Genomic DNA, 13284 nt, shown 5'->3' with positions numbered 1-13284 from the left:
TTTTGAATCAATATTGTTGACTGAATTAAATGAGTGAATGACTCACTAGACTAGGGGTCACCAAACTTGATCCGAAAGAGCCGGTGTCCCTGTAGAATTTAGCTCCAACTTGCCTCAATACACCTGTGTGGAAGCTTCAATAATAATAATACATTTTATTTATATTACGCTTTTCTCAGACTCAAAGCGCTATCAAGAGCATCAAAACACAGTGAAACATGAAATACACAAAAAAGTTTTTTTTAATATATATATATATATATATATATATATATATATATATATATATATACATACAGATGAAAAGAAAACCTCATAAGTTATAAGCAATAATAAAAAGATGAGTTTTAAGAAGTTTCTTAAAACAGTACAGGGAACAGTGAACAGCTTTATAAGTTAAAATCAAGGTTTTAAAATTGATGCGTGACTTAATAGGGAACCAGTGTAAATGTTGGAGTACAGGGGTAATGTGAGAGCGACATGATGTTTGAGTTAACACACATGCGGCTGAGTTTTGAATACATGGTTAAAGCTTAAGTGAATTGGCTGGCAGACCCCCAAATAAAGAGTTACAAAGATTGAGACAGAATAAAAGCATGGACAAGCCAAAAGGATGGATGCGGGCAATTTTGCGTAAGTGATAAAATGCGTTTTTTGTTAAGTGTTTAAAATGAGGTTGCAGGCTAAGCTGAGTGTCAAAGAGAACACCAAGAATTCACACCTGCATAGAAGAATTTAAAAGACAATCATCAACTGTTACGTGAGATTACCACATCTATTAACAGAGGACGTGCCAATAAGTAAAATCTCAGTCTTGGAGCTATTTAATTTGAGATAGTTCTGTTGCATCCAGATTTTAATCTCCACCAAGCAGGCGCTGTGTCAACAGTGAGGCAGATAGATTAGGAGATGTACCAATATAAGTTTGTGTGTCCTCAGCATAGCAATGATAATTAGTACCATATTTTAGAATAAGGGTGGAAGAAGGAGGACACTGGCCCTCCAGGACTGAGAGTGGTGAACCCTGCATTACAATCATATTTTTTTCTCTTAAGGAATCAGTGTTGAATGAATTGGTTGAACAAATGATTCACAACTTATTTTAAGTTTATTTTTTGCTTCATTAGGAATCAGTTTTGTTGAGTAAATTAGTTTAATTATTTCTTTAAATTACACATACATTTAGACATTTATTTTGTTAATTAAATAGTCAGTGATTATGTTTACATGGACACAACTTAATACGATTAAGGCAATGCTCTGGTGAAGATACCTTAATCCGATTAAAGTCATGATCAAACTAAACAGAAATGCAATTAAGACATGTGGAGTATGCCAATCTTAGTGAAGTACAGACATGTAAACACCTTAATCAAACTATTACCCTCTTGTAGGATTTTCGCTGCATTTTATGGCAAGATAGTTTATAAACACTCCTGTTTGACACTATTCTCTGCACCTATTGAGTCAGTGAAGGAGCACAGACATCTGCATCACGAAATGCAGCGGGATTTCCCCATATGGCATGCAGTATTAAATTCCACTGAGCAGGTCATACTCTCATCCAATAGCTCGTTTATCGCGGCCGGCATGTCGGAAATGTTCCTGTATGAAAGTGATAGTTCCAAACTGCAGTTAAAGCTGACAAATTGAAAAGAAACATCCGAAATTGCATGAAACTGTGAAGGAAATGTGGATAGCGTACTGACGCAATGATGTTAATCATTGTATGTGCTAAAACAAGTAAAACGGGATCATGAAAGGCACATTCAAAAAGCAACTCATGTAAACGCCTCAATCATATTATTGTCTTATTCAGATTAAGGCAAATAATTTAATTACTGATGTCAATGTAAACTTAATCAATGTTTGCTAAACAGAATTGAACGAGTGAATGATTCAAATGGCAATATTGTGAGGCATCACTTTTTGTCGTCTATTGGTGAAATTTGCTAACCTACCAAAATAATCTGGGAAAATGTATACCAATAATGCACAGACTACCTGAAATAAACACAGTGAAGTGGAGAAATAGCTGAGAAATGTTCTGACAAATGCAGCAAGGTGTGTTTCACACTACATTATAGTAGTAGTAACAAGGAAAGCAACACCAAAGTGCTGCTAATGTCACAAATTCTGCAAACTTAAATGATTAGTATTGCTACGTTTAGTCAGCATTCAGTCATTCATTCATCACAACGGAATGAACTGCCAACTATTCCAGCATTTGTTTTACAGCCACAACCCAGCACTGGAAAACATCCATACACACTCATTCATACACATACACTACACCCAATTTAGTTTATTAAATTTACCTATAGAACATGTCTTTGGACTGTAGGGGAAACCGGAGCACCTGGAGAAAACCCACATTAGCACAGGGAGAACATGCAAACTCCACACAGAAAAGACTCGAACCAGTGACCTTCTTGCTCCTTTACATTCAGAAAATACAAATATCCCACAAGGTTATACTTTCTCAGGGAATGTATATTCAAAATGGAAACATGATCGTCTGTGTAATTGATCCCTCCTTGTGTTTTCTCTCTCCCATCTTTGTTTACTGTCATTTTCCACATCTGAAATGTAATCTGTCTAATTCCTTTTCTGTATGCTTCCAGTCTCACACTATTTCTCCTTTCCTTCCTTTCTGCATCTGCACCTTTGCAGGTACATCAGAACAATGTATCTGGGCATCCAGAGCCGGAGGCAAAAGGAGAACCAGCGACGCTTCTACTGGGCCATGATGTACGAGTATGCCGATGTCAACATGCTCCGTCTACTGGAGACATTTCTGGAAAGTGCTCCACAGCTGGTGCTCCAGCTCTGCATCATGATCCAGAAGAACCGGGCCGAAACGCTACAGTGTAAGGAGTGCCTCAAGGCTCTTTACTGAGACCACTGACATTTCAAACAGTACTGCTTTTGTGTGTCTGTGATGAATGATACAAATATTACAGAAATAACTTTGAAACCTTGATACAATAACATTGATATTTCTGGCTATACACTGTAAAAAGCAATTAGTTGACTTTTCTTTTTTTACAAAGAGAGTAAACGTTGCTTTTGAAGCAATTCGTTGGCTTTACCTTAAAAAGCAAGTAGACCCATTGACTTAAAATTATTAAGTAAATGGACTATGTGCAAAATGTATTCATTCATTTTCCTTCGGCTTAGTCCCTAATTTATAAAGGGTAACCACAGCGGAATGAACCACCAACTATTGCAGCGTATGCCCTACACATATGTAATACAGGACTGAGAAACAACCATATACTCTCACATTCACACAACACACACATATACACTTTGGCCAATTTAGTTTACCCAATTTACTTAAACTTCATGTCTTTGGACTGTGGGGGAAACTGGAGCACCCAGAGGAAACCCACGGCAACACGGGGAGAACATGCAAAATGTGTAGAGTTTGCTGGCCCAGCTGGGACTCAAACCAGCGACCTTCTTGCTGTGAGGTGACAGTGCTAACCACTGAGTCACCGTGACACCCTGCTAAAATAAAGTTGTCAACTTGACAGTTTCAATGGGTTTGCTCAGTATTTGAAGTTAACTCAACGCTTTTAAGGCAAGAGGTTTACTCATGTTTACTCAACTAATTTGCTTTTTTATGTATAGATGAACAGACAAACAGGTGGATGGATATGATATTTGAACAAACATGAAAATATACAGTTGAAGTCAGAATTATTAGCCCCCCTTTGATTACATTTTTTATATTTTCCTGAATGATGTTTAACAGAGCAAGGAAATTTTCACAGTATGCCTGATAGTATTTTTTCTTCTGGAGAAACTCTTATCTGTTTTATTTCGGCTAGAATAAAAGCAGTTTAAAAGTTTTTAAAAACATTTTAAGGTTTAAATTATTATCCCCTTTAAGCTCCTTATTTTTTGATCGTCTAGAGAACAAACCTGTTAAATTCATTATACAATAACTTGCCTAATTACCCTAACCTGCCTAGTTAACATAATTAACCTAGTTAAGCCTTTAAATGTCACTTTAAGCTGTATAGAAGTGTCTTGAAAAATATCTAGTCAAATATTTATTGCTGTCATCATGGCAAAGATAAAATAAATCAGTTATTAGAGATAAGTTATTAAAACTATTATGTTTACAAATGTGTTCTCCGTTAAACAAATAGGGGGAAAAAACGGGGATGTAATCATATTTTAAAGGATGTAAACATTTTGAGGGATGTAAACATAACAATGGTCCTAATGTATTTCCTCTTTTATATTTTTAATTTTGAAAGCTTCTGAAAATCCAAAAAGGTCCATAAATTGATAAATAATGTTATGACAGCTGAAAATATGACTGAAGTGCTTGTTACAGTTATAAAGTACCATGATAAGAAGCAGGAAATGTTCATGGGACAATGACATTACCACATTGAAATGGTCTATATTAGTTTCTATATCAAGTCATATTTTAGTGTTTTGTAAATGTATAGCAGAATGCTCTTATAGGCTGACAATTTTGGCAGTGGGGGTTGTTTCAAATCTATTTGTGTTGGTAATTTCCTGTTAAAATATTGCTGGAAATGCACCTTTAGTTTTTCATGAGTGCAACATAAGGCTCTGAAACAGCATGATGTATGGTCAAAATCTGCAGGTTGGGTTTGCTTTTGACAGCACAATACAATCAACTGGATCGCACAGCCTTTTGTTCTATTAATTCATCAGCATGTCCAAAACCATCTTAATCTTTCAGAAAGCTGGACAAATCATGACAATTCCATAGTGTGCATCTGGGGGAAAAAGGCTGACCTGTGGATGAATCTGACAGTCTGAGCCCTCCCTAGTTGAGATTTTTTTAAATGATCAACTGTGTTTGAGGGAAATGTATTTTTTTATTTTTTATTTTTTTCGGCTGTGCAGCAGGTAATGTGAGCCGTAAGACCATTTTTTCTGATGTGGTGACAGCACTGTCAGCCAAGCCTGAGCTCAGCAGGATGAATGATAAATATCTTAGAAAAGAGATTAAAAGAACAAGCAAGAGGCGTGTGTTGTAGAAGTGATAAGATGACAATGACACAGTGCATGCTTTTATTAATTAGCAAAACTGGAGGAAGACAGCTTTTATATTTATAACAGTACACATGCATGACTTCCCCCCCCCCCCCCCCCAAAAAAAAATGAAAAACATACACAGCCCTTGAAGTCACCTGTAGGAGAAAAACAATACACATCAGGTCTGTCATGAAGAGTTTTCCTCCTAAACTATAAAGCTTTAAAATATGACAAATATTTTTAATAGTTTAAAACAATATATTTTCTGAGTTGGTCATGTAAATTAATGTACCAAAACAGTAGTGAGCAGCTTATTGTGTTATTGTACAAATTTATAAATGAAATATTTCTAAATAAAAATTGTCAATGAAAGCCACTAAGTTAAACTGCACAACTTTCAACATCAAAAGATGTCAGATTAAATTCAATTCAATTCACGATTATTTGTGTAACGACCGGGGAGGGAATGACAGATACAACTGGAGGTAAGATCCAATATGCAGATTTATTCAGCGTCAGGCAAGCAGTGGTCAAATCAGGTACAAACAGGTATGTGCAGGCAAATCCAAAATCGTAGTCGTATAAACAGGCAACAGGTCAAAAGGCAGGCGGCTAAACAGGAGAACAGGGAATAGAAGGCTAGGATCTAACTCGGAGAAACAAGACAGGGAAATGCGTTGTAATGTCACACTAGGTAAACAAACCTCTGCAAACTGGAACAGTGAATGTGTGGCTTAAGTAGGGTGAGTATCAGTCTCTAACAAGGGTTAGCTGGTGAGAATGCAATCAAGCTAGATGTGTCAGCATGGGTGTCTGGGAGCAGTGCCTGTATGAAAATGTAGTCCTGGGAAATGCGGAAGTGTAGTCCATAGAGTTCGTGTGATTACCAGCGATCTCAGGAGAGCGATCGCTGGTTGTGTGACAATTTGTATAGCCCTTTTACAACGTAGATTGTGTCAAAGCAGCTTCACATAAAAGGTCATAGTAAATTGGAACAGTGTAGTTCAGTTTTTTTAAGTTCAGTTCAGCTCAGTTTAGTGTGGTTTAATAATCACAACTGTGGGTCTAGACCAGGGGTGTCAAACTCAATTCCTGGAGGGCCGAAGCCCTGCACAGTTTAGTTCCAACCCTGCTCCAACACACTTACCTGTAGGTTTCAAACAAGCCTGAAGGACTCAATTAGTTTGATCAGGTGTGTTTAGGGTTAGGGTTGGAACTAAACTGTGCTGAGCTGCGGCCCTTTTGGAACTGAGTTTGACACCTGTGGACACTGGAGAGCAAACCATCGATGCGCAGCTCTACAAATCCCAAACCATGCAAGCTAGTGGCGAAAGCAGAGGGGAAAAAAACTTCACCAACTGCCAAAAGTGAAGAAAAAAAAACTTGAGAGAAACCAGACTCAGTTGGGCACGACCATTTTAATTTCTCCGCTGGCCAAACGTCTTGTGCAGAGCAGCAGTCTCAGCGGCGGAGACTATAAGCTGGACCTCAGCGAAGACTCATCTGTCCCTGGAGCTTCACTGCAATCAGTCTCATGTTCTCCACTCCTCCATGACCACTACAGCAGCTGCTCAGGATACGGCCTGGTCCAGGATATGGAAACCTTGGGATCATCTCGTCGCTGGTCTTGGATCAATCAATGACTCTGCATAGTCTGAGGGCCTCGGGATGAGTATCCCCAGCTGTTCATAGTGTATATAAACATGATAAGGAAACCTGTGTGGAAACCCACTAAATGATGCACTGAGTGTATGCTTTACTAAACAGATAAGTCTTTAATCTAGTTTTGAAATAGGAGAGTGTGTCTGAGCCTCGGACATTATCAGGAAGGCTATTCCAGAGTTTAGGAGCCATAACCGAGAAGGCTCAACCTCCTTTACTCGACTTTGCTATTCTAGGTACTACCAGAAGCCCTGAGTTTTGAGATCTAAAAGAGTGAGTTGGATTGTAGCGAGACAGAAGGTTGGTTAGATAAACAGGAGCTCGATTATTTAAAGCTTGATAAGTAAGAAGCAATATTTTGAATTCAATACAAAACTCAGAGCAGAGATCCAGGTCCCAAAATGAATGATTGAAGAGTAAATAAAAGGAAGAACACTCATGACTCACAAGTAACTTTTACTTATAGAATATTTTTATAGTACATAGAAAGTCATTGTATAGAAACCCCTTAATGTGGCTTAATGCACCAAGGCAGTGATATTAAAAGTGATATCAAACTGAATATACAGTTTGGTTTATTAATAAAATGTAAATATGAATGGAAGTAGGTGGCCAGAATATAAAGACCTTTCACATTAACTGTTCTCAGTCATAGAAAACTACTATTAAAAGTCCAAATTCAGCATGTGTCTTATTGTTGATGCAAACTAAATATAGGCCAGAAGATATTATGAACTGCACATGAATGTTTTCTTCCTGTAGAAAACTAATATAAGGGAAGCACTTAATGTGACAAAATGCATAAAGAAAGTGATATTAAAAGATGGTATATTGGTATACAGTTTATTATGTAAATGTTTATTATGTTCACACAAGCTGATGAAATCAGAATATTAACGCAGTCCAGTAAATTGCAATCGATTTTTCCATTTAGTCACTCATTCACTCACTCTTCTTCCTTTATTTTTCAGGAGTCGCCAAAGCGGAATGAACCACCCATGAAAAATAATTGTTCAGAAATTGTTTCAAAACTTAATTGAACTCTGTCATATACACCTGATTTGGTATGGTCCTGTAATAAAAATAGAATTTATGATACAGATACCACACACTCATTGGATGAACTCAATTTAATTGAGGGCAGTATTTCCATCCAATAAATTTATTTAGCACCAAAAAAAAAAAAAAAAAAAAACTACACAATGAAATATAATTGAGTTGGTCTAACATGATATTATCAAGTAAAAGTTTAAATACTTTTGTATTTTTAATGAACTTAAACTCAAAGATCTGATAATATCATGTGTGTCTATTATGTGCTGTACAGTTTACAGTCTCTTAGTTTTATTTGAAGATATCCTAAATGAACTAAAACAGCCATTTTTAAGCATGTTTCATGAGGTACAAATACAGTACACTTGATTGAGACTGATCTCAGAACTAATTTTAGAACAGTTATTGCTCACTGAGCAAAGCAACAAACTGCATTTTTGCTAATTAAGCTGCTAACACCCAAAGCATTGGTGCTTCTGCAAGGTGGTAATCTCAAAACTCAGTGTTACATGAAAATCTTAAATCTTTAAATTAAAGAGAAGATTAAACTCTAACAGGTCTTTCTATTAACTTAAAACACCTAAAATTACTTTTATTGTCAATATTTCCTTCGCTTAATTTAATCACACACAAAGCGTGCTGGGAACTACAAATCCCCTAATGAGGTAGTTGGACCAACACAATTACTTAAATTTGTCCCAACACAAGATGCTTAAGTTAACCTAATGGTTTACAAATTTAAGTAAACTGAACATAAAAACTACAAAACTGGCCAAAGAAATTACAAGAATCGTGTTGTTTCAGCTCATTTTAAACAGGTCATATTTTGAGTGTACACACTAAACAAAACTATTCTCATGCTGTTGTTTTTGAGTGAATGTGTTACAAAAGTCTACAAGTTATGGTCACTAGGTCTTGCTCATTGACACTTAACTACGTAACATGATGAGATATGGATGTGTTAATGATGAATGTAAACAATTTCCTGCTGAATCAATTCTAACAGTTCTAAAATTTATCTAAAAAAAAGAGTTAGTTCACCCAAAACTGAATGTTCTGAATTCTGTTGTTAGAATTTTACTCACCCTTATGTCATTTCAGTGCCCTGAGAAAACACAAATGTAAATATTTTAGATAAAATTTAAGAGCTCCCTCATCCTCCATAGACAGCAACGGTGCCAGAAACATTGTGAAAACATTCCATGTGACATCAATAGTTCAACTGTAATCAAGTTCCAAGAACACTTATCCACCATAAGACTGTAAAAACGGAATGTCTTCTCTCCTGCGTCAGGTCATCAGGGTGCAAGTTTACTATGGTAAATTCGGCGTATTGTCATTAGAGTCTGCAGTGCAACACACAACATGTCTTATTGGCCAAAAAAAAAATCACACCCTGATCTGATATGGAAGACATTTGCGAACAAAGTTGGTTTTAGTTTTACAGCTTTCCTGGAGCTTCATATGATTAATGTTGAACCACTTAAGTCACATGGAATGTTTTGACAATGTGTTTGGTTCTTTTTCTTGACTTCAAATGTGTCTGGACCAGTTCTGTCTATGGAGGTTCAAAAAGCTCTTGGATTTCATCTCAAATTTCTTAATTTGTGTTCTGAAAATGGTCTCGACATGAGGGTAATTATTAATAAAATGTTCAATTATGGCTGAACTAATCCTTTAATGCACTGATTCAGGAAAAAGCAAAACCACCATTTGGCACTTTGATTTAGAATCGGATCACTTATTATTTTAATTGTGTTAATTTCACTTAATTTTGAAAAGAAGAGCTTGACCATGATACTCAATCCTGATCATGATTCCTTACATCTGTGAGCACAAGAATATTTTTTTTTAATTTCCCTTTTTTGTGATATCAGTATGTCTCTGTGTTGTCTAGGTGTGTCGGCAGTCACGTCTCTCCTCTCTCTTTCCTGGGTTCTGGCCTCATACCACAAGCTTCTGCGTGATTCCCGCGATGACCAAAAGAGCATGAGCTACCGGGGAGCACTGGTGCATCTCCTGTGGCGATTCTTCACCATTTCCTCTAGGGCGCTCTCTTTCGCCCTCTTTGCCTCGGTTTTCCACCTCTACTTTGGCATTTTTGTGGTGCTGCACTGGTGTGCCATGGCCTTCTGGGTAATCCACGGAGGCACCGACTTCTGTATGTCCAAGTGGGAAGAGGTGCTATTCAACATGGTGGTCGGCGTTGTCTACGTCTTCTGCTGGTTTAACGTCAAGGAGGGAAGGACCCGATACCGCATGGTGTTTTATTACTCGCTGGTGCTGGTGGAAAACACCATCCTTACCGCTCTCTGGTATGCCTACAGAGACCCAGTCTCTACGGACTCTTACGCCGCATCTGCCCTGTGTGGCGTCTTCCTGTGCTTTGCTTCCGGAGTGGCTTGCATGGTTCTTTACTATGGGGTCCTGCATCCTATGGGGCCCCGGCTGAGGGTGCTGGCCAGTTCCTGCTGTGCCGAGCTCCTTTGGGGCCTCCCTTTACCACCCGAGGCTGAGCCCATGGCACCCACTCCAGGGCCCCGAGGCTCCCAAGCGACCCCGACCAGGGGCATGGCTTCAGGGGATTACAGTGAACCAGAAGAAGCCGCCACAGACACTTGCCTGCCAGTGTTTCAGGTGAGATCAACTGAGCCCACCGATGCGTCGGGACGGCCCATTCCTCCAAAAGGGCCCCTAATCAAGATTGATATGCCCAGGAAACGCTACCCAGCTTGGGATGCTCACTTTGTGGACCGCCGTTTGCGGCGGACCATAAATATCCTCCAGTTCATCAGCCCCAACGCAGTGGGCATCAGGTACAGGGATGGACCCCTCCTCTACGAGCTGCTCCAGTACGAGTCCTCCCTATAAAAACGTGCAATGATGCCGCTTTTCTCTACTCTCTCGACCCTCTCTAGTTCTCTGGTTCCTTTGGTGCTTTTTTCTTCAGAGTTTTTATTATTTAGTTGTACTCTCAAGCTAAAAGAGTGCATCTAAGGTCTAAACAGAGAATATTCAACATATATTTTGACTAACACAGTGTAGAGTTAAGGAACAAAATGTCCAAAATACAACATTCCCTAGTTTGGGTTACTCTGGTGTGAATGTTCGACTAATACTGTATGTATGTTTGATGGTGTTTGTGTTCCTGTCACCTCTGAGATGTGCATGATGGGAATGATGGAGGAACGTAGTCTCTGGCATCCTCATTCTGATTTTGCTTTTACCATTTTGTGCCTATGTTTTTGTTTTTTCCTAAACAGTTGTACCGACAGCTGATCTTAGATGATGGTAAGAAAAGTCAACATTAGCTTAGACTCTAAAAAGCACATTTGATTGTCAGATGAAGCACACAAAACACCATTCCTGTTCTCCAGTGATTATGGGGGAAGAGGCTTTAAATTGTTGTCAAATTGCTTTTAAACAGAACAGCAACTTTTTGTGTAAAATTCAGTGATGTCATGTAAAAATTGGTGTCAAATTTGGGTGTTGGCCTACCACGTAACACTGCCACTGCTACTGTAATCATGAAGGGCCTTAATATTTATCTCAACATGTATTTTCCTACTGAAACTCACTAGTGATGTAAAATCGATCATTTCTTTTGCATATGGCCCACTATTATAAATGAATAAATGGTGCATAATTTCATATTGTTTAGGGTAGGAAAGATTTTATTTAAAGTTATTAATAACTTTATTCAGCAAGGGTGCATTAACTTAATCAAATTTCAAAATATTTCTGTTTCAATTTTCTATTCATCAGAAAATCCTGAAAAAAAGTGTCAAAGCCTCCACCAAATATTAAACATGACAGCTGTTTTCAATATTTATAAGATTTATTTCTTGGTCACAAAATCAGCATATTTGTATGATTTCTGAAGGATCACGTGACACTGAAGACTGAAATAATAATGCTGAAAAAGCAGCATTGAACTCAAACCAGGGACCTTCTGGCTGTGAGGCAAACGTGCTAACCACTGAACGACTGTGCTGCCCAGAATCAAATACATTACCCTATATTAAAATATAAAAATGTTATTTTAAATCTTAATATCATTTCATATGTTTCATAAAATAAATCAGGCTTGGTCAGCATAAGACAATCTTACCAACTCCAAACTTAAATGATTTCTTTAAACACGTTATTTGCTTTAACCAATATCTAGTGTACACCGATGAAAGCTAGAAGGAATTAGAGGTACATATTTTATTATATAAGTCATTACATACATATAAAACACAATGATAAAGTTTTAATACTTGGCTAATGTTTTGTCACATAACCCTGAAAAAAGTGCTTTGTATGAGTTAACCAGCCTGATCTCACGAGAAAACGTAAGTATTTTACGTTTTGCCAGTTTAGTGGCTAATTCGTACAAATTCGTACGATTTCAGTCGTACGAACTGATACGATTTTAAAAAGGAGGCGTGGCACCTAACCCCACACCTAACCCCAACCGTCATTGGGGGATAAGCAAATTGTACTAAATTGTACGAATTAGATCTTACGAATTCATACGAATTAGCCATAAAATGAAAAAGTTACGAATTGCCGTGAGATTGTGTTTTAGTTAGCATGTACAGTAAAAACAAAAAGAAAAACATTAAAAATGACTCAACTAACATCAGCCAAGTTATTTTAATGAGTTAGCTCATGTTAAAATTAATATTTAGGGTAACAATTGCACATTAGCATCATTACAGTGTAATAACGAAAAGAAATGTGTGGTGCTTAACTGTAACCTTTAGTACTCCTCCATCATTCCCTGTATAAAACAGCATTGTTCTGTCCACTTAAACCTTTTCTTTAACAAAAGGCTTATGGATTCTTGAGAAATAATGTGTAAATGGTATACCATTCACATTCAATATGTACAATATTCATTTTTATAAAAGGAAAAAGTTATTTTATTTGAAGTGTGCAATATTTTGGGGAGTTGTGCTTGGAGAAAAAGGTCACTTTTGCTTGACGTTTATACACCACCACAGAATGCATGCCATTAAATTGAGGATTGACTGGGTTGCCAGGTGCCAACCAATGAATGAGGGCTTCTAATGAACTAGATAATTGAATTAACCATCCCACTATATACTTTGTTATTTCAGTATCTATACACGGTGCACTTAATAAACTTGAGGGTTAGATTCAAAAAAGCCACTTGTTTACCTCCAGTGAGGTACTCCCCCCGCTCCAGATTTCATCAAATCAGTTTAAAAGAATGAATGAATGTGAGGGCTGTCATTTCTGTTATTCACCCTGACATTTTGTTTAGAGTCCAGGCAAGATACGACAGACATTAACACGGGATGCCAAGATTCACTACATGGGCTGCTGCATTTGCGTCTGCTCAGATTTCCCTAGCAGAATTCAGAATGGTTGTAGTAGATGAGGTGGAAGAGTTTATTTTTATTTTTTGCCAGGGATGGATAAGAACAAGAGGATAGACTGCGAGTGTGTGAATTTATGTGTGTGTATTTCCGTGGGTCTTACCTCTTCAGCTCCATCCTGGGTTGCTGCTCAGACTCGTCCACCCTCTCA

General features: G+C 37.7%; 1 protein-coding gene across 2 annotated transcripts in view; it reads left to right on the top strand.

Annotated features, from left to right (window-relative positions):
• Positions 1–12656, top strand: part of xkr6b (XK related 6b) — a 115639-nt gene extending 102983 nt beyond the window's left edge. The window contains exons 2-3 of one of the 2 annotated variants that reach the window (XM_087297870.1): positions 2625–2870; positions 9641–12656. In XM_087297870.1, coding sequence (XP_087153996.1) covers positions 2687–2870; positions 9641–10614 — 1158 coding nt within the window. In that variant the 5' untranslated portion in view covers positions 2625–2686 and the 3' untranslated portion in view covers positions 10615–12656. 2 annotated transcript variants of the gene reach the window in all.
• Positions 12657–13284: the final 628 nt, after the last annotated feature.

The sequence above is a fragment of the Danio rerio genome, chromosome 20 (genome assembly GCF_052040795.2).
Source record: "Danio rerio strain M-AB ecotype USA chromosome 20, GRCz13ab, whole genome shotgun sequence".
Lineage (NCBI taxonomy): Eukaryota > Metazoa > Chordata > Actinopteri > Cypriniformes > Danionidae > Danio > Danio rerio.
This window is presented reverse-complemented; position numbering and strand designations above follow the sequence as displayed.